This window comes from Seriola dumerili, unplaced genomic scaffold (assembly GCF_002260705.1).
Source record: "Seriola dumerili isolate Sdu_G_001 unplaced genomic scaffold, Sdu_1.0 BDQW01000149.1, whole genome shotgun sequence".
NCBI classification, from domain to species: domain Eukaryota; kingdom Metazoa; phylum Chordata; class Actinopteri; order Carangiformes; family Carangidae; genus Seriola; species Seriola dumerili.
Window position 1 is genome coordinate 2842971 of NW_019174404.1, and position 22964 is coordinate 2865934.

General features: G+C 41.3%; 1 protein-coding gene across 1 annotated transcript; it reads right to left on the reverse strand.

The window, feature by feature from the left end:
- Nucleotides 1–5925: 5925 nt before the first annotated feature.
- LOC111225681 (nesprin-2-like) lies at nt 5926–19601 on the reverse strand. The gene is made up of 18 exons (XM_022750696.1): nt 19491–19601; nt 18358–18692; nt 17884–18028; nt 17537–17737; nt 17016–17275; nt 16324–16483; nt 13767–13922; nt 13292–13432; nt 12925–13101; nt 12643–12780; nt 12335–12520; nt 12051–12164; nt 11698–11850; nt 11494–11610; nt 11140–11277; nt 10141–10275; nt 9394–9471; nt 5926–8561 (listed from the first exon to the last, which is right to left on the reverse strand). The coding sequence occupies exons 1-18, from the start codon at nt 19599–19601 to the stop codon at nt 8391–8393; spliced, it is 2916 nt and encodes a 971-aa protein (XP_022606417.1). The 3' UTR covers nt 5926–8390.
- Between the last annotated feature and the right edge of the window lie 3363 nt (nt 19602–22964).

Below are 22964 nucleotides of genomic sequence, written 5' to 3' on the forward strand. Positions count from 1 at the left end.
TGAATTTCTGGGTCAAAGAAATTTTACATATGCACCTTAAAAATTAAATTAAACTTCCGTCGTTTCTACAGCAATTTTGAATGTTTTTGCATATTTGAATATCCATTAGATTCACAGAGGTAGCTTAAGCTTCCTGAGGTGAAAATTAATATGATCCAAATATGAAAACACTGATAAAAGAAAGCAAAAAACACATCTTGTTTCAGTTGAGAGGCAGAATATTCCAAAACTGGGACCTGCTTTAATCTAAAAACTGTTAATAACAACAGTTCATAAGTAACTTTAAATGTCTAAAAATGTTTAATTTTCATCCATATTAACTCAGATTTAATCTAGATATCTAAGCATTATCTAAACTGGAAATCCCTGAGTGTGGCTTGGTCCCCTGGTGGGTGTGGCTTACCTGGCAGGTGAGGAGTTGCTGCTCCACACTGTCCTGCATGGTCGATGAACTGGCAGCTGTGGCGGCTACGCGGCTCCTCTGGGCTTTCTGCAGCCACAGCTCCAGCGGCTGAGCCTCTCCAGGCAGACATGGAGGACCCACCTTCACTGGGGCAGGGTCCAGGCTGGAACCCGGCCGGCTGAGGCTCCTCTTGGTCCCTGGGACACAAACACAACACACCTGGCTGAGCCTTCTGCTCCAGGATCATAAGTAGAGAGGGGACAAGGGGAGGGAGGCTGAAAGCTGAACTAGGTCCTGAGCAAACAGTAGCTACCTGAACAGGTTGTAGCTCTGAGACTGATCTAAAACAAATAATCATGAGATGTAACTCTACTTCTCACACTGACACTTCTAGCACCGTTTCTTGCCTGTTCCTCTCTTTCTCTTTCTCACAGTCGTCTTCCTCTTTCTTTCCCTGTCTGCTCCCCCACCTGTGGCACAAACCACTTCCTGGAGCGGTGGCCAGTCTCCTGTGCAGCGACTCTTTATCACATGAAGAGCGAGATAGAGAACTGACAGAGAAAGGAACAGAGGACTCAGGCCACATGGGAGGTGGAGCTGACACAGAGGGCCGGTGAGCTTGAGTAAGCAACTAAACACAAGAGTACTCCCTACTTCTTCATTAAATGTTGTTGCAGTTTGTAGCAAGTCACTCATCTGAAGCTTATCAAATGAGTGACAGCTGTCAGAAATTTTTAGTTTTCATTGACTCTTCTTTAGACTTTTTTAACCACTGCTTCCTTTGCATGTGCATTGAAATGGAAGTCCATAACTCACAGCCAATCTAAACAGCTGTTCTCTTACATGCTGAATGCTCTGCATACAGCTGCCAAAAAATAATAAGCATTTAATGCAGCCAGAACAGGAGGTGAACACCAAGAGTCAACAAACCTGCTTTAAAGGTCAGGATCAATCACCTGACTCAACCATTCACCAGGCTTCAATGACAGTAAGTCTAATGTGAATGTAAGGAGCCTTCTGTTTGTAAAGGGAATATTTTTGATAAACTTATGTCAAATTAGTAAACATGCCCAGTCATTACATTTATCTCATACTGTGGATACATATTTTTACCATTAAATTTATGTAAATTAGCCTGCTCTGCTTTCCTAGACCTGCTCTTTTATAATGAAGCAGTGTCTAGGTTCTATATTAATACTGTGAAAGTATCAAAGCACTCAGTCCACAGAGAAATGCACACAGCCTGTATTAAGACACTGAGCCTTTTAACGAGCCGTCAGGATTTCCTGAACTTTGTGATGTCACAACAAAAGCAGTCACGCCTCATGCACGCCCACCCAGACCCACCGTCCAATCTTGAAATGTTTCACCTGAAATCTGCTATATTTTTATATTCGGTCACTCAGAGAACAGTCAGACGGTTGTAACTACAGCTCCAGAGAGAAGCCCAAAAGAGAGAAGATGTAAAAGTACATTGAGATACCATTAAAACATATCTTCTTATGGATGAAACACCAGAAAAGTTAAGTAAATTTACAGCAAATTATTAAGAGTAGATATGTAACTAAACTTAGGCAACAAAAGTGAGCATCTCAAGCTAATGAAATATTTAAGGTATAGTTTCCAAATTGTGCTCCCCATGCAATCTCCCAGGCTCTATATGAACGTAAATTCACACATGTAAATGCATAATGCAATAAAAATGCATTTTCAGGTAAATGCAAATTAAACCAATACAACATTCAATGGTAGTTCAGTAAACTCAAAAATGGTGCAACCTGCTCAATTCAAACATAAAATTCATCAACAGGTAGATGGTTATTTTTGGAAAGGACAATAGTTTTGTCAACTCAGTCCATCTGTGGTTGTTGTGCAACCAGGCCCACCTCTGCATCCACTCCTGCACTGTTAGAGGGTTAGGGCAGAGGACAGTGTTTTTGTTTGTGTATCATGCTGAAATCAGGGTAATGACTATGATTTTTCATCCTCTTCATCAACTTACCGAGGCTGTTGCAGGATGCAGACCCTCAGCTGGTCCTGATGCTTTTGGTGTGAATGTGGAAGTGGGGGAGACCTGAGCTCTGAGGCCTCTGCTCGCCTCTTGATAGTTACATCTATTTGAGAAGGTGTGTGTGCTTCGAAGACTTTGAGACGTCTCCACTGACCACATACCACTGTCCACCTCACTGCCTGTCTGATCTTACAGTTCTAAAGTCTTTGTGTCCTCACAAGGTGTGCATGACTGCTTTGTGAGTGTATTTTGGGCAGTTATGAGTGAAGTCCTGTGAAGGTGTGTGTCTGCTCTGTGCATATACTGTGTCTGTCTTCAGCCCCTCTGGGTGGCTGTCATCCCCCCTCCATGCAAGCCCCATCTGACCCTGCATGAGCTCCTGACACAGAAAAAGAGAGACGGAGGAGTAGATCACTGTTGTGGGTTTATTTTGTATTTGTGCTCTTGTTTGGATATGTAGACAGAATGGAAAGACAAAAGTGGACAAAGTACAAGTACAGAACATGCCAATATATGTAAGACATCTCAGTGTTGTGTCTTTCAGGTGAAAAACCTTTTAGCTCCAAAAATGGCAGCTTCTTAGGTGAAGTTACTTTTCTCTAGATAAATAAAAAAACTAAACTATAATGAATAACAGGCAACATAATTATTCTATTGTTTAAGTAAAATTGCGTCTAATTAAGTGAATACTAAATTAAAATGAAATTTGGAGGTTTCACCTGCTAACAGCATTGTCTTTAATCTGTAATTATGTCAAACCAGTGCATTTTCATGGCCAACAATCATCTTGAAAAAGGTTGTTTTCTTCAGTATAAAAGCTGTACTGTATAGAGTTAAAGTAATTGATGCTGATTCTAACAAAGGGGAATCTTTCTCCACACACTCCTGCTGCCAGGCAGTGACTGAGCAATCAATCAAAGTAATATTACTCAGTTAATCGCATCAACTCTGTAAACAAAACAATTTATTATTATGTTCAGCTTATGGAAATAACAAATGGCAGATGCATATAAGCAAGCGAACAGGAGTTTATTCTAACAGATATGCTCTGCATTTGCTGGCAATCACAGACAGTAAATGAAAAGGTCAACAATCAGGAACTATTTTAAATCACCATTCCCTATATGATACATTATAAAACATGGTTCACAAAATATGTCTATGAGTACACTTTGTTTCGCCTTTTATAAAAACATCAACCATCAGAATTAAGGTTATGCAAAAGCTTATTACAGACTGTTAAAACCATCCACACACATGCTAATACCATCAGTCTGTAATAAGCTTTTGCATGAACCTTAATTCTGATGGGTTGAGTTTTTATAAAAGGCAAGAAACAAAGTGTACTCATAGACTATTTTGTTGAACCATGTTTTATAATGTTTATCATATAGGGAATGGTGATTTTAAATAGTTCTGGATTGTTGACCTTTTTCATTACTGGTCTGTGCTCATTTGCCAGAAATGCAGAGCATATCTGTTTAGAATAAACTCCTGTTCGCTTGCTTATATGCATCTGCCATTTGTATTTCATAAGCTGAACATTTAATAATAAATTGTTGTTTACAAGTTGAATCGATTAAACTGAAAGTAATTATTACTTTTGATTGATTGCCCTCAGTCACTAGCCTGGCAGGCAGGAAGGTGTTGGAGAAAGATTCCCCCCTTTGTTAATGAATCAGCATCATTACTTTAACTTATACAGTACAGCTTTTATTTACTTAAAGAAAACACCTTTTTCAGATGATTGTTGGCCATGGAAAATGCACTGGTTTGAATTAATTACAGATTAAACACATGCTGTGTAGCAGGTGAAAACCTCAAATTTCATTTTTTAATTTAGTATCACTTTAATTTAGAGCAATTTTTACTTAAACAATAAGATAATTATTGTTACTTGCTCTTATGCAAAGGTTTTTTTTTATTTATTCTTAAGAAAAAGTAACTTCACACTAGAAGGCTGCCATTTTTGGAGCTACAAGTTTTCACCTGGAAAGCCAACAACACTGAGATGTCTTCATTATATGGCAGGTTCTGTACTTGTACTTTGTTCCACTTTTGTCTTTCCATTTCTGTTCTACATATCCAAACAAGAGCACAAATACAAAATAAACCACAACAGTGATCACTCCTCCGTCTCTCTTTTTTCTGTGTCAGGAGCCTCATTGCAGGGTCAGATGGGGCTTGCATGGGAGGGGGGATGACAGCACCCAGGAGGGGCTGAAGACAGGACACAGTATATGCACAGAGCAGGACACACACCTTCACAGGACTCAACTCATTCATAACTTGCCAAAATTACACTCACAAAGCAGTCATGCACACCTTGTGAGGACACAAAGACTTTTAGAAACTGAAGATCAGACAGCCAGTGAGGTGACAGTGGCTTATGTGGTCAGTGGAGACGTCTCAAAGTCTCGAAGCACACCACCACCTTTCTCAAATCAGTGTAACATCAACAGAGCGAGCAGAGGGAAACCTCAGAGCTCAGGTCTTCCCCCACTTCCACATCACACCCAAAGCATCAGGACCACGCTGAGGGTCTGCATTCTGCAACAGCCTCGGTAAGTTGATGAAGAGATTAAATCATAGTCACTACCCTGGATTTCAGCATATACACAAAACCAAAAGAACACTGTTCTCTGCCCTTAAACCCTCTAACAGTTGCAGGCAGTGATGCAGAGTGGGGCCTGTTGCACACAACCCACAGATGACTGAGTTGACAAAACTATTGTTCTTTCCAAAAATAAACCATCTACCTGTTGATGGTAAATTCACACATGTAAATGCATAATGCAATAAATGCAAATTAAACCAATACAACATTCAATGGAGTGTCAGTAAACTCAAAAATGGTGCAACCTGCTCAATTCAAACATAAAATTCATCAACAGGTAGATGGTTATTTTTGGAAAGAACAATAGTTTTGTCAACTCAGTCCATCTGTGGGTTGTGTGCAACCAGGCCCCACCTCTGCATCCACTCCTGCACTGTTAGAGGGTTAGGGCAGAGGACAGTGTTCTTGTTTGTGTATCATGCTGAAATCAGGGTAGTGACTATGATTTTCATCTCTTCATCAACTTACCGAGGCTGTTGCAGGATGCAGACCCTCAGCGTGGTCCTGATGCTTTGGTGTGAATGTGGAAGTGGGGGAGACCTGAGGCTTTGAGGCCTCTGCTCGCTCCGTTGATGTTACATTGATTTGAGAAGGTGTGTGTGCTTCGAGACTTTGAGACGTCTCCACTGACCACATACCACTGTCCACCTCACTGCTGTCTGATCTTACAGTTCTAAAGTCTTTGGTGTCCTCACAAGGTGTGCATGACTGCTTTGTGAGTGTATTTTGGGCAGTTATGAGTGAGTCCTGTGAAGGTGTGTGTCTGCTCTGTGCATATACTGTGTCTGTCTTCAGCCCCTCTGGGTGGCTGTCATCCCCCCTCCATGCAAGCCCCATCTGACCCTGCATGAGCTCCTGACACAGAAAAAGAGAGACGGAGGAGTAGATCACTGTTGTGGGTTTATTTGTATTTGTGCTCTTGTTTGGATATGTAGACAGAATGGAAAGACAAAAGTGGAACAAAGTACAAGTACAGAACATGCCATATAATGTAAGACATCTCAGTGTTGTTGCTTTCAGGTGAAAACCTTGTAGCTCCAAAAATGGCAGCTTCTTAGGTGAAGTTACTTTTCTTAGATAAATAAAAAAAACCTTTGCATAAGAGCAAGTAACATAATTATCTTATTGTTTAAGTAAAATTGCTCTAATTAAGTGATACTAAATTAAAATGAAATTTGGAGGTTTTCACCTGCTAACAGCATGTGTTAATCTGTAATTATGTCAAACCAGTGCATTTTCATGGCCAACAATCATCTGAAAAAGGTTGTTTTCTTCAGTATAAAAGCTGTACTGTATAGAGTTAAAGTAATGATGCTGATTCATAACAAAGGGGGAATCTTTCTCCACACACTCCTGCTGCCAGGCAGTGACTGAGCAATCAATCAAAGTAATAATTACTCAGTTAATCGATCAACTCTGTAAACAACAATTTATTATTATGTTCAGCTTATGGAAATACAAATGGCAGATGCATATAAGCAAGCGAACAGGAGTTTATTCTAACAGATATGCTCTGCATTTGCTGGCAAATGAGCACAGACAGTAAATGAAAAGGTCAACAATCAGGAACTATTTTAAATCACCATTCCCTATATGATACATTATAAAACATGGTTCACAAAATATGTCTATGAGTACACTTTGTTTCTGCCTTTTATAAAAACATCAACCCATCAGAATTAAGGTTCATGCAAAAGCTTATTACAGACTGTTAAAACCATCCACCACACATGCTAAATACCATCAGTCTGCTTTCATTGATTGGTAAAATAGTAACCATCACCCCATCAACCACTTCTCTCTTAATTGCAAATAATGTGCTGTGTAATCTCGAACCACATCTCAGTGGTGTTCACTTGTCACTGAATTGGCAGAATTACTCTGTGGATGGGTGAAGCTCAATAATCCTTCATGTAAACACACAGGTAGACTTAGAAAAATACATCTTTGGCACACATTAGATTTAATTTAATTACTTAATCGTATCCTCTATTTCAGTTTCAATAATGCAGTAACACTGATAATGATTCCAAATTTACGATATAAACAAAACATCCACAGCTTTGAACTGTGGAGGCCTATATCTGGAATTCTCTGCCATGTAAATGCACTGAGGATTCAAAGTGAGACATTTCTCAAAGTAATCTAGAAGAGTTCTAGGCTTGGTGCTAGATTATGTCAGGTGTTCTAGTCTTGGTTCAAGAAGAATGAATGTTCTGAGCTACTTTCTAGAGGAAAGTTCTGTAGAAAAAACACAGATTGTAGAAAAGGTCAGAAGTGAGTTCCAGGTCTCGTTCTAGAACATTTTAGAAGCCTTGAAATTCGGACCTGATTCTAGAAGAGTTCTAAGAGTTCTAAGGTTTGATGTAGAGCTGGGAGAGCTAGAATAGATCCTGGAAGTGATTTGTGTTCTAGGTTTGGGTCTAGAAAAAGTGTTCTAGAAAAGTCAAGAGCTCTACAGCTGGCTTAAAAGGCATGGAGCTCTTGACTGGGAAAAGAGATTTTGGTTAAGAAGAGACGAATTTGAGTATCAATGTTTGGAAATAGAAACCTTGAAATCTAGAATTCCACAGGACACTGGATGCTTTATGGTGAAATCTAGAAGAGGTTGGTAGATCTAAAAAGGTTGTAGAAGAACTTAATGTTCTAGGTTTGGCTCAAGAAGACATGAGGAGTCGTCAGGTTTGGCTGTATAAAACAAGGAAGAAGAGTATAGAGCTCTAGATCGGGGGGTCGACTATGAGAGGTAGGAGTTCTTGTGCTAAAAAATTCTACAAGAAGCCTAGAAATCTAGGTTTGATTCTAGAAGACACCAGGAGCTCAAAAGTTGGGAGACTTTATATCAGTAGTAGAAAAAAAAAAATGTTTTTCTAGATTTGTTCAAGAAAAAGTTTTTTTGTGGTAAAAGCCTTGGTTCTAGCGTAATTTGAGAGTTTACAGCTGGTTCAAACAAGACACAGAGCTCTAGATTTGGTAGTAGAAGTTCTATAAAATGGGACTAGAAACAGTAGGAGCTCCAGGATTCATTCTAGAAGATTCAAGAGGGAGCCTTGAAATCTAGACTTGATACTAGAAGATATTTATGACTGGATTTAGAAGAAGGTTGTATAAGACACTGGTGTCTAGGCTTGGTTCTAGAAGGAATGGCAGGTCTGATTTGGATTCTAGTTCACACTGTGAGTTCTAAAGTACGTTCTAGAAGAGACTGGAAGCTCAATAATTGTTTTCAGAAAACAATTCTAGAAAAAGTTGTGGAATCTAGGCTTGTTTCGAGGAGGGTTTGGAGATTTTGCACATAAATCTAGACGTAATTCTTGTTTTAGACTAAGTGAAAAGTTCTAGTAAAAGAAGTTCTAGATCTAGGACACTACACATTTCTGTTGGGGCCCAGAGTCAGATTTGGAAACTTTTAGGGTCGAGGCTGTGTTTACCATGCTCTCAGGCAGGGCCTGAGTTCTGACTGTGCCCAGGGGTTTTGATAAAGCTTCAGATGAACTTGCTTCTGTGGTGTCAGTGGGGCCCTCAACATCCTGAAACATGAGCAGGGTTAGAAGATCAGTCAGGTCAGTCAGTTAAAACACTGATCATTTAGTCTAAAGGTTTACCACAGGATAAGGAGACACACAGTTATTGATACACTCTGTTAAGGAATTTGAGGAAGTTACGTAATGTTACAGACATCTTTTTGTTATGTTGTCTTATATAACACCTGCTGTGTTGTAAAATAATTAAATGGCTTTTTTTTGGCAGTTTTCATTCATTCTTATTAAAGGGTTTTCCAAGAAAATAGACGTTGTCATCAATAATATACATATAAAATGTATTAGCTCACTGTTTTAAGTAAAGTACAACACATGCATGAGTTCAAATTCCTAAATAACATGTAAACAACAGACAATAAGATACAAAGGTACATCAAAACCGATAATTGAGATTAATTAAAAGATATGGCTGGCGAAGTTCTATATTATTTGTTACTGTCAGCAATTCCCATAAAAAGATTAAAACAGTGCGTATTCTCCAACTTCCCTACTCTTCTCTGTAGGTGTCAGACAAAACTCGTTTGTTCCTTCAAAAATGTAAATCTTTAAAAATGGGTTCAAAATATATAAATATATACAATGGAGCTCTATGTAAGGGATGTAGAGAGATGTATCAGGCTTTGACTACACAGGCAATATTTTTGTTAGTACAAATATTAATTCATTCATTGATTTTGGTGTTTTTATTGGATTTGCTGACAATATGGAAAAATATTGAATATCACCAGACTTATCTCATAAATAAAGCTAATAATTAATCATTTCAGTTATTTCAGTGAGAGCAAATGATGAGGTTTGACAGTGCTGAGAGTGGCGTTACCTGTCTATCTTCTCCAGTCTGCTCAGTGCTTTGTCCAGTGGCAGCTTCAGTCTCCTCTGAGGCAATGGCCACAGGTTCCTGACACCAACAATGACATATATTGTAACAGTCTACATAAACAACCAGATGAAAATGTTTAATGCCTGAAAGAGAAAACACTCTTGTGAACAGGATTCATTCATCTACAGTGCGGTCACACAAATTACAAACCCTGTTCAATACTGCCCTCTAGAGGGAGAACGAAATCCAGAATACGGGTGTGCAATGAGGTTAAAAAAGAAAAGAAAAATGGATACTTTAGTGCCTGAAGAGATGTATTAAGGATCAGGAAAGGAATTGATATGATAAGTAGGGAAATGGTAGTAGAGGTGAGGAAGGTGAAGGAACCAACAGTGATGTGGAGTGCAGAGTGACCCAGGTCAGAGATTAGTCATACAGCTGTTACAAATGGTTTAATAGGTTTAATAGCATAACTGCATTACTGGGATTTATGACAGCAGATGAGTCATATGGTCTCAGGTGTCTCATTAAGCAACATAATTGATTAACTTTCAAATAATTTCCCATAATTTGCTCTAGAAATCAATATGGCATCCAGTGTGGTAAATCCCTCCCAGTCTATGTTAAGTAGATGACCTTGGGTAACAAGCATCTCCAAGGGTAGAAAGACATGACCAAAAGGATTGAAGGACAGTGAAATAATATTGGATGACAGTTTTTTCCACAGTAGCTCTCAACCTTCTTTACCTCTGGAGAAGTGCCCAGGAAAGCATCCCAGAGCCACCACAAAACACCTCCTCCACCTTCTTCCACTCTGTGCTGCTCACTGTCTTTTTTCTCTGTGGCTTCTTCAGCCTGGAGCACGCCCTGATGCTCCCGCTGCTGACATGGAATGTGCAGAGTCACACAGGGTGGGGATGGGGTTGGAGGGTGGGGTGGCGGGAGGTGGGGTTGGAAAGATGTGCATCTGGGACACTGAACTTCTAATTGACCACTGTTTCTGCTACTACAAATGCCTTTTAACCTTGATAACTTGTGAGAGTTTGTTAATTACCACGACATTTCAAAATCCTCTCCACTGATTTCTATATATCTTGTATATAATTTTATACAATTTTCCCATTAAATTCTGCCAGGTATATTTTGTACCTTTATGAACTCTGGGATCTGCACTAGACATTAAGTTTAAAAAGTGATCATGTGTCTGCTCAACATGTGTTCATGATGAGTTCAGTTGGGGAGGTTAACATGATGGCCGAACTTTTGATGTGAAAATATCTTGCTTCTAATTAACGCATAGCAGTATCTCAAACAATGTCATGCTCAATGTCCCAGTGCCTGCACTTTTAACAGTTTATACTCGACTCATGCTCAAAAATAATTTTCAATAGAAAAATTAGAATTGAACATGCAGGAAAACATACAACAACTCTGTAATATGTTACACTATTTGTTAATAACATATGTAAGAGTGGGTATGCATGCAAGTTAGTCCAAACCACTCCAGACTTTGTTGTAATGTACCATAAAGAAGCAACCAACACACTTTCTTTTCCAAGATCCATCTTTGAAGACTGCAGAGGGTGAGTATTTGATATTCAAAACTCGAAACAGTGAGGATAAACGTGTTTTGTTGGCAAACCACTGAGGATCTACTCGTGTGAAGGTGCAGTGTTAATTTCTTTTGTTATTTCTCTCAGTGCTCAAACTCTTCAGTAAGAGAAGAGATGAGAATGGCTTCCTTACCTGAGCACTGTCGGGTGTCAAGGACTGTCTCAGCTCAGGTGAGGACTGCTCCACGGTCAGCAGTGTGGCTCCAGATCTCTTCAGTACGTCTTCTTCAAGGTGGACAATTTTGATTTGGCCCTGCTCTGTGTCTTCCTTCTGAGAGCCGCCAGGGAAAAGCACAGTTATGTTAAATTGATGATTACTTGACTTTGGGGCTGTACATAATCTTGGCAATACAGGATTTTAAATCAATCCCAACTGGATATTTCCCCTAAAATCTCCAGATCTCCTACACCACTTCTGATCACTAAAATTAAACAGTCAGCTGATAACAAAGCACAAAACACAGTTAAGACAGTGACCCAGACTAACCTCAGCCCCATCTGAAGTGGATTTCAGGAGCTCAGACTGAAAGATAGCTTGCTCTGCTGACGGTGCTTTGGCTTGGATTGGAGTCGGAGGCTGCTGGATGAACACAGCAGGGACTTTCTACAAAAACAGTAAAGACAAGGGTTCAGTGATCGACAAGTCTATACTTCTGGACTGACTGACTAATTGATTAGTCGTTTAACAGACCTTCTCCAATTCCAGCAGCAGAGCCTGGAGATTGTCCACTACACTAAAGACAGTGAGAGTCTCGTCAGCTTTCTCTGGAAGACAAAGGCCTGGTTTACACTTCTGGATCTCTGCCACTGTTCTCCTCATGGTCTGGATTTTTTGTTCAACCTCCTGCAAAAAACATAAAAGGTGCATTCAGTATATTTTTGGCATAATGCAAACTTTCAATTTAGAAATTTGAGCCATTAAAGAATGCACTGACAATCACTGGAACAGTTTCACACATGATTTTAGTCTTTTCTCGTGCAGACAATCATGATGTGTTGATGTAAAATACTGAAGAAAGAGATGCTTCCTCTTCCTCATCTCACCTTAAGACCTTCCTCTCTGGGGCTTGGGAAAGTCTCTGGAGACGATAATAAAGTCTTGATCTCAGCCACATCATTCTCCATCCGTCTGACCTCAGTCTCAATGGCCTCCACTTCCTAGAAAACAAGAAATCCCTCAATATATTTGGCCATTTACAAAACAGAGAAGTACAGGAGCAGAGGGGTGAGAGTCAGTGAAGAGAGATGAGCTAAAATAAATACAATAAATAATACCTGTTGAAGAGTTTAAACACAACTAAAAAAAAGAAAAAGAATCAAGGACTCACAGCAGCAGCGTGCTCCAGCTGAGACAGAGGAGCAGTGAAGCTGTCTTGAACATCGGCCACTTGGCGATCAGCGTCAACCAGCTGTTGCTGGAGAGTTGTGACGTCGCAAACCTGCGACATTTCCTGCAGTACCGAGCTGAAGCCCTGCAGAGTGGTCCGGATCTGTGCTGAGTCATTCAACACCATCTGCAAGACAAGAGAGAGGAATATTTGTTCAAAAATGAGTTGACATTCAGTATAAATTCAGTAAAGAGCTGTATAAAGAAAGGGTAGTGTTGAAAGGACAGTGCAGCGTGCAGTTGACCAACCTGCAGAGCATGAACATGGCTGCTTAGACATTTAGCGGTGGTGTAGGTGCAGGGGGCAGCAAGCCATGACTGAGCTTCAGACATCCAGCTCTTAGAGCTGCTGATCATCTCCTGATGCTCCTGAAGCCACGTATGAATCTAAGCAGAAACACAAACAATATTTAGTTTGAAACCTTATTTAAAAAAAACAGACGTAATAAGTGAACACTGTGGCATAGCAACCAACCAGTGTGAGCAAACACTGTGAAACAGAGGGCAGATGGGAAGTGATGTCTTTCTGACCTTGCTGAGGAGGGTGGTCCTCTGCTCGGCCTGTTTGGCCAGTTGGGAGTGAAGCTGCTGGACCTCCACCAATCTCTCTGTGAGGCTCAGTGTCTCCTGGGGCTTCTCCAAATCCTGCATGTCCACCTCCAATGCTGCCAGACAAGAGTGCCACGCATCCAGGTCGTCCCATGCACGCTGACCAGACACAAGCACATGTGAAGGTTTACTGGTGATCTATTTATTCATTCAGACATGAAACTTGGCTTCGGGTGGACATTATGACAAAAATGAAAATTGTATATATATATACATTATTAGTAATTTTATCATTTTTCTGCAAGAGTGGAGATGAATAACACAGAGTCTCCTCCATGTCTCTACCCACCTTCTGAGTGATCTTTGCTTCAATCATGGTAGGACTTCTCTGTTCCAGTCTCTTCTGAACTGAGCTCAGGCCAGCGTGGATCTCAGACAGCTTTGCCCCCAGCCTGTGAACGGGCCCACTCCTCTCCACGGCATGTCCCACCTGATCAGCAATTACAGGAAGAAACAGAAAATGTAGTAATCAATTTGTTGTGATTGTGAGCCTTTCTGCAAATAAATGGATTAATCATTTTTTTTCCTGTTTAAAAAATTATTACTTTTATTCATTTTTAGTTTATTAACTGTCCCATGTTATGAACATTTTTAAGAAAGTCTACTGTAGAGACTTTTGTATATAATCCATTCTTACACTAACTAGACTCTTTAAATCTTCCCTGAAGTTGCTAGTTTTCAATACTATGTGTCAAAACAAAATTGAAGAGCCCAAAAATTTTCAATATTCAAATCAGCTACATTAAAATCAAATTTGTATGTACCTTTACTTCCACTTGTTGCAGTGATTGCTTGACTTCCTGCATTTGGCCTTCGATCTCAACCGGGACCAGTGTGTACATGTCAGAGTACTTCATTTTCAGGCTCTCCATGATGCGCTGCAGCAAAGCCTTCTGGGTATACAGATGGCTGTGGACCTCCTGAAACCACAGAGAGAACAGAGTCATGCTGATAAGTTTTGATTTCTGCACCAATAATATTTGCCTCCTTCTGGAAACACTTGTAAGTAGATTGTTAACAACAGTTAGTCACACATCCCTTTCCTACAAGCAACATCAGCAAAAGGAGGGGTGTAATTTTTGGTGTAATTGTGTAATTTTACAGTCAAATAGTGGAAATCTTGCAGTATTTTTTTGGAACAAAAGGACAGACATTGATCCTCTCTCCATCTGTCTGCGATTAACCTGCTCGTAAACCATCAGTGCTTTGTTAAACAGTCAGCTCTCTCTCCCATGTGCTGCTTTCATCAAACAGAGCCTACCTCTTCAAAGTCCTTCAATTCCACAATAGTTAGAGAAAACTCTTTTCACCCTCAACAAGATTCTACCTTACAGTAACAACCGACATTAAACAAAAAATAAAATCTGGTAAAATGTGAGAAATAACACAGAGGAGAGACTACCTTGGTCTGAATGCGTCCGATGCTCTGCTGAAGAGGGAGGTGCATCATGTTATCACGATGGGAAACTGAGCATGTTTTGTGTGTGTGTGTGTATGAGAGAGTGAGCGATACAAAGGAAGAGAGGGTATAAGGGAGATGGTTTCTTTGCATGAGAGAGAGAGAGACACGGTAAGTGCAAAAGAGTGTGTGTGTGTGTGTGTGTGTGTGTTCAAGTATGTCTATCTTTGCAAGGACCGTGTGTGTTTTTAGAGTGAGGACATTTCTAGTAAAGTGAGGGTGTTTTAGAAAGCAACATTGTTTAGCAATTTTTGAGAACATTTTCTCAGGTCCTGACTCTTTCAAAGAACTGTTTGGTTCGAGGGTTGGAACTGGGTTTAGGTTTTGGGGCTAGGGAATGTGTTGTGTGATGAATGTCCTCACAAGTATAGAAGTACAAATGTGTGTGTGTATCTATGAAGCGACTTTGCTACAAAGGCCACCTGGAAGATCCACTTACAACAGTGAACAAAAGGGTGTCTGGTACAAGAGGGGGAGTTGCGGTGATGGGAATGATGGGGGGAGATGTGGGGGTGTTCAGGTCTTTCATCAACACAGACCCTCTCCTAGGGGAAGGGAAGTGTGTGTGTGTGTGTGTGTGTGTGTGTGTGTGTGTGTGTGTGTGTGTGTGTGTGTGTGTGAGAGGAGTGAAAGCTGAAGTGGATGGGGAGATGTTGGCCTCTGCTCAGGTTTTGGGACAAAGGGCAGAGTGATTCTCCGAGTAGGTGGGTGGATAGAAGTGAACACCAGACACCAAACAGCCTCCGGGCCTGAGGCCAAGTCAACGGTTAAACGTTTCATATTTACCAGACACTTGTTAACGGTTTATATCCTATCAAAACCTTTAAAATCATAAGATCTGCAGACCTGAGAAGCTGTGAATTAATAAATTAATAAAAAAGTAGATATTTTCTATCCTTTTTCACCTGTGTTTTTATTTTAATGCATATGAAATGTAATGTAAAAACCTGTCACTTACTTCTAGTATTTGTGATGTTTGTGGTGCATCATTTGCAGTGTGTAGTGTTGATATGTTTCTGGACATGAGATTTCTAGCTGAGTGTTAAGACAAGTGTGTTTCAAGTGCTGTTTATAAAAATAGCCATGATGTTACAGTGAGTACAAACGCATCATTGTGTTTTCAGTTCAGCTGATGAAACTGTCCTGTCTCATTAGAGACCCATTATTTACAATCCACTGGTCAGGAGGGAGAGAGGAGCTCACACTCTAATGTGCTGTTTAAGGTTCAAAGTGGGATCTGTCCAGATCAGTGCAGAGGAGTCGCTCGCTTTCATGAGAAGTACTTAAATATAACTATTGTTTCCATTTCTTTGTAATAATAGGACATGGATGGATGGTTGGTTACATCACACTAATTTTATTTTCTATTTAACGATGCAATGAGCTTAAAATTAGGTTCCTTCATTTGTTATCTATGGTTTATGTGGAATGATGGCAACTCAGACAGGCTCAGACAATGCTTTACTTGTAGAGCAGGTGGCAGTAATCACTGTCAAAATAAAATCTGACAAATCAACAAGCTACTTGTGAGGACTTGTGTCGTTGGATTTGTAGAACCTCATACAGCATTGGCAAAACAAAGTTAAATGTGCTGTTGTCTCTCAGAGAACATCAACAATGAGGGATGTTTAATGGTGAGAACGTGCTCCTTGATGTAATGCTGGCTGTTTGGAACGCAGAAATGTGCCTACACATCAGGGCAGAGTTGAGTTTTCACCTTTTTGCAACCAAAACACCCACAAAATGAGAGCAAAAGCATGTTCAAAAACTTTCGCCTTTCCAACCACTGTTGAAAAGAAGACAGCAGGTGTGATACAACCTTGATAAACACAATTTCATGCAAAAGAGTATCTACTATCCACCTGAAGCTCCTGTGTGCTGTTGCTCTGCTCCATCTCTGACAGAAGACCATCTGCAGCCTCCAGCCAAACCCGGATGCCCTGCAGTTCGTCCCGAACCTTTTCTCTCTCCTCCAGCTCCATCCTGGATGCCTCTAAACCCTCCCTGCTGCTCTGCTTCACACTGTGGAAACACATAGACAAGTACATCCAGAGAGAGTAGGTAAAAACTGTACAGACTCTTACCTTAAATGCATGAAAGTAAGTTTGCATTGAGAACAACATCCACCATTAAACTGAAAGCACAGAGGCACAGTAGTTCAAGCACTGTCAGTGCAAATGTATTTTAATAGTGTACCACAGAGGCACTGCTGTCTAACCTGACCCACTTTTCCCTGCATTTGTTTATCTTAACAGGGCTTATGGGAAATTGAGTTTTTCCTGTAAACAGTCATATACTTTTCCAAGAGCAGAAATCATTATGAACGGGGTTCAATATATCCGTCAAGGAGGTTATCTTTTCACCTGTATCTGTTTGTTTGTTTGCATGAGATTTGGAGGCAAGCTGGAAATTTACACTTGCAAATTATGTTCTATATAAATACTAGGTGACCAATCAAAGAATTTCAAACTGGATTTTCATAGATCATCACCTTACCACTTCAGCAGCACTGATGTGAGTAAAGTTCTGAACTGCACACCAAACAACATCTCACCTGCCATATCGCGCTTGCATCGCCTGCAGCTGCTGACAGAGTGGGGTGGGAGGAGCTTGCTCTAGGTGGGCGGGGACACCCAGCAACCTAGCAGCGCGCAGTTCCAGTGCAGACAGGGATCGATGCTCACAGTCCAGTCTGTCCTGGTACTGTTCCCAGGACTGCAGCAGGTCATGAAGCTCCTCAGTGGAGGCCTTCACCCCTGAGCCTTCAGGAAGCTCTGCCTCCACCTGCTCCAGGACAGTAGAGGCCTTTTCCACCTAAGGAGGGAATTGGAAAATGTATACTTGGACTTGTAAATTTAGGATGAACTGTTGACTATACAGAAAGAAAATACATAGATAATTTAATGTACTTGTTAAATCTGTTATTAAAGCACATGGTTCTCACATAATACTCTTGCATTACTCTTACAAAACCAGCCACTGACATTTTTTTCAAATGGAAATTTTTATACCTTGAAGTCAGAGTGCATGTAAAGCTGACTCTACAAATCTATGTCTGTATCTACATCAACTTACACTGTTGGTGATATCACTCCATTCTGTGATCCTCTGTTTACTACGAGTCGCCAGCTCCTGTGTGCAGCGCCGTAGTCTTGATACCCTTTTCCAGACAGCAGCCACAGCGGCCTCCCTGCCTCCACGACAGCTCTGCTCTGGGCACCACTCCTTCAGCTCCTCCAGACGCCTCAGCAGGGACTCCACCTCCTCAGACAAAGCCTGCACGAGAAAGGGTCAGGTCAGTTGTTTCTTTTTTTTTTTTGTTGTTTTCATTTTTTGACATAACTTGTTTACAAAAGTATTAGAGGGGAAAAATACAAGGCCCCAAAGAACTCAACCTTGCAGAGAAGCAATCTGTTACGTACTCTGAGCTTTGCCTCTTGGTCAGTGCAGTCAGCGAGACAGATGACTTTTTCAGAGATTAACTGCAATAGGCTGCTCTCTACACTCTTCATACTCTGGGTGATTTCATCATGGCACTTGATGTAATTTCTGTGATGTTCTGCACACCTGAAAGACAGAAATTCATTAAAGAAGAAGTGACTGCTTGTAGTCATATGCATAGAATGGCTGTGTATTCTAAGGTATATGGTAGATCCTGCAGTCTCTACCGGATGATGTGTTTTATCATCAAGTCACTGTTATCTCTCCACAAAACATAAACTGTACACTACTTCTTTACTCTTAAAAATTGTATATAAAAGAATTTTCTATCCTTGTCGTTGATGAATGTGCTGTGCAATTTTAGTTTTCCCTTTCACACATGCAATTACACACTGGCATCCATAAGACTTCGATTAGGAGTTGAGGAATCAGAGTTTTATCTTAGAGCCTCGTACCTGCTGAGACACTCCAGTTGGACATGGCCCTTTGCCTGAAGAGTGGACATCCTCACCAGGAGCTGGCTCAGAATATCTTCCAGGAGCTGCTGCACCTTCGGAGGGGACAGGTAAGGATGCAGATCAAACTGGCTCTGGAGCTGCTCCACGTGGGTCTGGAATTGCTGCTGCAGGGCAACCAAAGCCTTCTGGGTCTCCTCCAGTCTTTCAGAGCAGAGACCAACAGGGCCCTGTGGCGGCAGCAGAGAGACCTCGATGTCCCCCAGGAAATGTACTGCTCGTTTAACAGCAAAGGTGTAGCTTCTCAAAGCCTCCCTGGCCTGCGAGATGCTTTCCTAAAATATAATGAATACAAATTTTAACTACAAATTGTAATCATACTTGGGCTGTATTTTTCTAGTCAGTTCATTCAGTTTATTGATGTTTTTGACAATGTTATCCATTTCCAGTATAATTTGTCATTGCTTTGTTTAACAGTATAATGGAACTATGCTGAGTGCAGTACGATTCAAAGCTGAACCAAGAAGTAGCTCTGCAAAATGTGAAAGACAAAAGTTTCAGACATCATCTTCCAAATGAGTGGTTTAAATAATATGGTAAAACCAGGGGTTGTTTATGTGTGTGATTATATTCAGATTGTGCCTGACCTAACCAGTTCCATAAGTTCTGACCCTGGCCTTTCATAGTTAAGATGGCAAGCACAAGTTTATCACTGTTTATGACCATTGATGGTCAAGACTGCAAAAATAAGACCAGGCTTTTCTTTGCCCAGGAAACTTTTAAAATCTTTATTTCAGCAGTAATATCTTAGTTTTGCCAAGGCTTGAATGTCATCTGCGTTGGATTCTTTCTTGGTGTCAAATGTTTTGAACCTGATCATGAAACAGATTTTAGTGGACCTGGTTTTGGAAATGCCCGGGACTTGACTAAAGAAAATAGTTTATGCCCAGGACAATACTTAAGTATGAAAATAATGTGATGAATTTGTTTTAGCCTGAGGACACTTGTCAGACACAGAATAATATTGTATTAATTAACTTTCAAATGCTTCTCTGGGATTTTCTAAACATTAAAACACTATTGTCTAATATGTAAAAAGCATATGAAAAATGAAGGAGAACAATGCAACTTGCCATTTTTGAGTCACATTCACTGATGACTGCATCCTTCAAGACCATCAGATCTTGGGATCCACTTCCTTTTTTCTTGCCCTTTTTTTGCTCTAGAACCTCCAGTGCTCTCATTCTTGACTCTACAGTCTTTTTCAAAGACATGATTCTCTGGTATTCCTTGTTGATCACTGTTTCATTCGGCTCCACCACGGTGAGTGTCTGGAGCTCCTGCTGGGTCTGCGAGAGGAAGGCCCGAGTGGCTTTCTTCTCCGATTCAAGGTCCAGTCCCTTCAACAGGTTCCACTCGATGATGCTGAGGTTGTTGTAGAGCGTAATCTCCAAGGTGTCGAGGCTCTCCTCATTTTGTTTAAGCCTCTGTCGTTCAACAGTCAGCTGGGAGGGGTAGAGGTCGGCGGAGATTATCTGAAGTTTGGTGTGAGCCTCTTTACACAAACACTTCATCAGGGGAAACTGGATGAGTAAGGTCTGACAGACTTTGTACTTCTCCTCCAGCTCCTTGCTGTCTTCTTTACTCTGCCGGACCTGCTCCTGAACATCCTCCCTGAGGTCCTCCACACACTGCCTCATGTTCAGGTACCTTTCATGATCAGTGGCTTTCATTTCCAGGCTAACAATTTTGCTGTAAAGTTCAGAAATGACTGAGTGCAGCTCCCTTGTTTTTTCCCAGGGAATCCAGGGTTGCAGGAGGTCAACCTGGGACTTGTGCCCCAAAATCACGTGTTTGAAAGGCTCCAGAGCTTGCAGGGACTCTCTTGTGATGGGAAACCTGTGTTTGTTGAGATCCACTAACATCAGCCTCAGGCTTTTTTCAATGGTGACAAGGTTTTTCTTGTTTGACTCTACAGACTTAATGAGTTCATCCAGCTCCTTTTTGTTGGCCTTCTCACAGCTACTGATAGCTCTGATGTCCTCCTGGAGGTTAGTAAGCTTTTCAAAAAGCTGACAGTTCTCTGTGATGCTGAGTTCAGAGGAAATGTCTTTACTCTTCATTAAAAGAGCCTCACAGACAGCGGCCTGCTTTTCAGCCTCAGACAGTGTCTCCTGCATCTGACGAACTCTGCGATCAAGTTCAGTGGGGCTTCTGTACTCACTGTCTGCACTCCTGGAAGCCTCTCGGTGTAGATGAGCCACAACCCAGGAATCTAAATCTGCAATCTGCTCTGACAGCTTTTCTCTGGTCTGCAGCCCTGACTCTATGTCTCTCACAGCCTTGGCTAGCTTATCAGTGGTGGACTTAGAGATTTGTTCGAGGGATTCCAAAGAAGCGCGAACCATGGGCACTTCCTCAGCCTGGTCCAGCTGTGGAAGCAGCTCCGTCAGCTCCTCCACCAGTGACTCCAGTTGGCCCTGTTTGACCATCACCTCAGACTGCAGCTTCTTCAGATCTCTGAGCTGCCGGTGAACCTCTTCAGGAAGGAGAGACACCCTTTTCCTCCTGCCCTCGATGTCACTCTCTGTCTGTTTAGCCCAGGCAAGGCCATCCCTCATCACCACAATAATTTTCTCCATGATGGGGTTGCTGCTGTTCTGGGTTTGGGTGGACACTAGTTCCTCTGTGTGGCTAAGCTTGTCTTTGACTGTCTGGAGCCCTTGTTGGATTTCTTTTGTTTCCTTCTCCCACCGTGGGCTGAGCAGTAGTGTCTCTGAAAGCTGCTGCAAATGGATGCATTTCTGCTTGGCAGCTTTAACCTCAGCATTTGCTTCCATCAGCTGCTGTGCTTTCTTGCAATTCCACTGAGTAACTGCAGGAGACTTGACTTTAAGGTCTTTGTCAATTTTTTCCAAGTGTTCCTGTAGATCTAATATCTCTGACCGAAGGCTGCTGATCTCGAGAGAATGGACGTTTGTGTGATGGAGGGTCCTCTCCACAGCTCTCTCCAGGCCTCTCCACTTCTCTTGTAGGTTCCTCTGCTTATTCTGTGCGGTTGCACGCTCAGACTGGCTGAGATGGGGGCACAACTTGGTATAGGTCACAAGCAACTCTCCGAGTACTGTTCTGCTCTCCTCCATACTTCTCTGTAAGGAGGATAGTTGCTCTGCCTCCTTGGAGCTGCTCTGATCTGGGCACCTGAAAGAAAAACAGAAAAGGCTACACATCATATGCTTGGCATTTGGGTTGTTGCAAAAGATTACACAAGACATACTGTAGGTATGAGAGAGTATATTTCAATGCCACACAATCCATGTCTCTTGATACATCTTTGAGAATTATGGTCCAGTCTCAAACTGTTCAAACTCACATTTTCACAGCGTCCAGTTGTGCTGTCTGTCTCTCCATTGTGGTCTTGGCTCTTTGAGTGTGTCTGCAGTAATCAGTCACAAGCTGCAGCTGGGCCTCTTTACTCTGGATCACAGCAGCTGCATCCTTAACAGCGGTGCTCCACTGATCCTCTGCATGCTCCAGCGTGTCCCGGCTCTCACCATCAGCTCCTCTGAGCTGGGAGAGGGATGACAACTGCGCCTGGGCAGTGTCTCTGCACTGCTGTACTCAACAAGTCACAGTAAACACACAGAACATTATTCAAAACCTGAATTTTTTAATGCAAATCTTATGTTTATCTAGACTATCTGAAAATTAATACTACACATAAGTAAACTGCTATGAGTGGTTTCAAACAGTTACAACCATACAAGGGTAAGCTTCACATTGCTTTGGCAAATGTGTGCTTGTTTTACTATCCATGTCTTGACTGGTACAGATATCAATTAAAGATGCCCAATTCTGGAGGTACTTTGGCATCATTAAATGTTTTACCAACCTACTGTCCAACTCCACAACACCTATAAATCCAGCTGCTGCTATAAATCATTGATATTTCTCTGGTGAGTCATGTTGTCTTTCATCTCACCTGAGCCTCCTCCACCTGCTGGGCCATGGCTGTCAGGCTGAGCTCAGCCGGGCGATTCTTGAAGCTCAACACTTTAGATACCAGTCTGCTTAGAGAAGCATCCAGATCACTGTTGGATGTAATCAGAGCCTCTGGAGCATCCTCAAGTGATTTACCCTTGAGACAAAGAGACACATCAGAGCTTGGAATCTGAAAATTCAGTCTGAAAACCAAAGAATGTTTAGACCTGAAACTGAGAAGTTTTATTCAAAGTAATGTGTGCCTCTAAAGATAAGAAGTACTCTAAAAAGATTGAGTTTCTGAATTAAGAAATTGCACCAGTCTTTGAGGACTTCACTGTGTATTTATCATTATACAATGGAGAGCAACAGGTAGGATGTAAAAGAAAGAAAAGAACATGACAACCTGAGCTATATTAATACCAGCGATTCTGTGATACAAATCACAGCTTTATTCTCTTTTGATTTAAAGACTCTGTGTAGGATTTCACAGTTTCTAACTTTGGCAACTCCTGGTGGTAGCATCAAAAAGGCACTATTTCAGACAGTAATCTTAATACCTCAATGAGTTGACTGCTGGGTCCCGTCCCTGGATGCAGCTGTATTTCTGTGAGGATGTTCCTCAT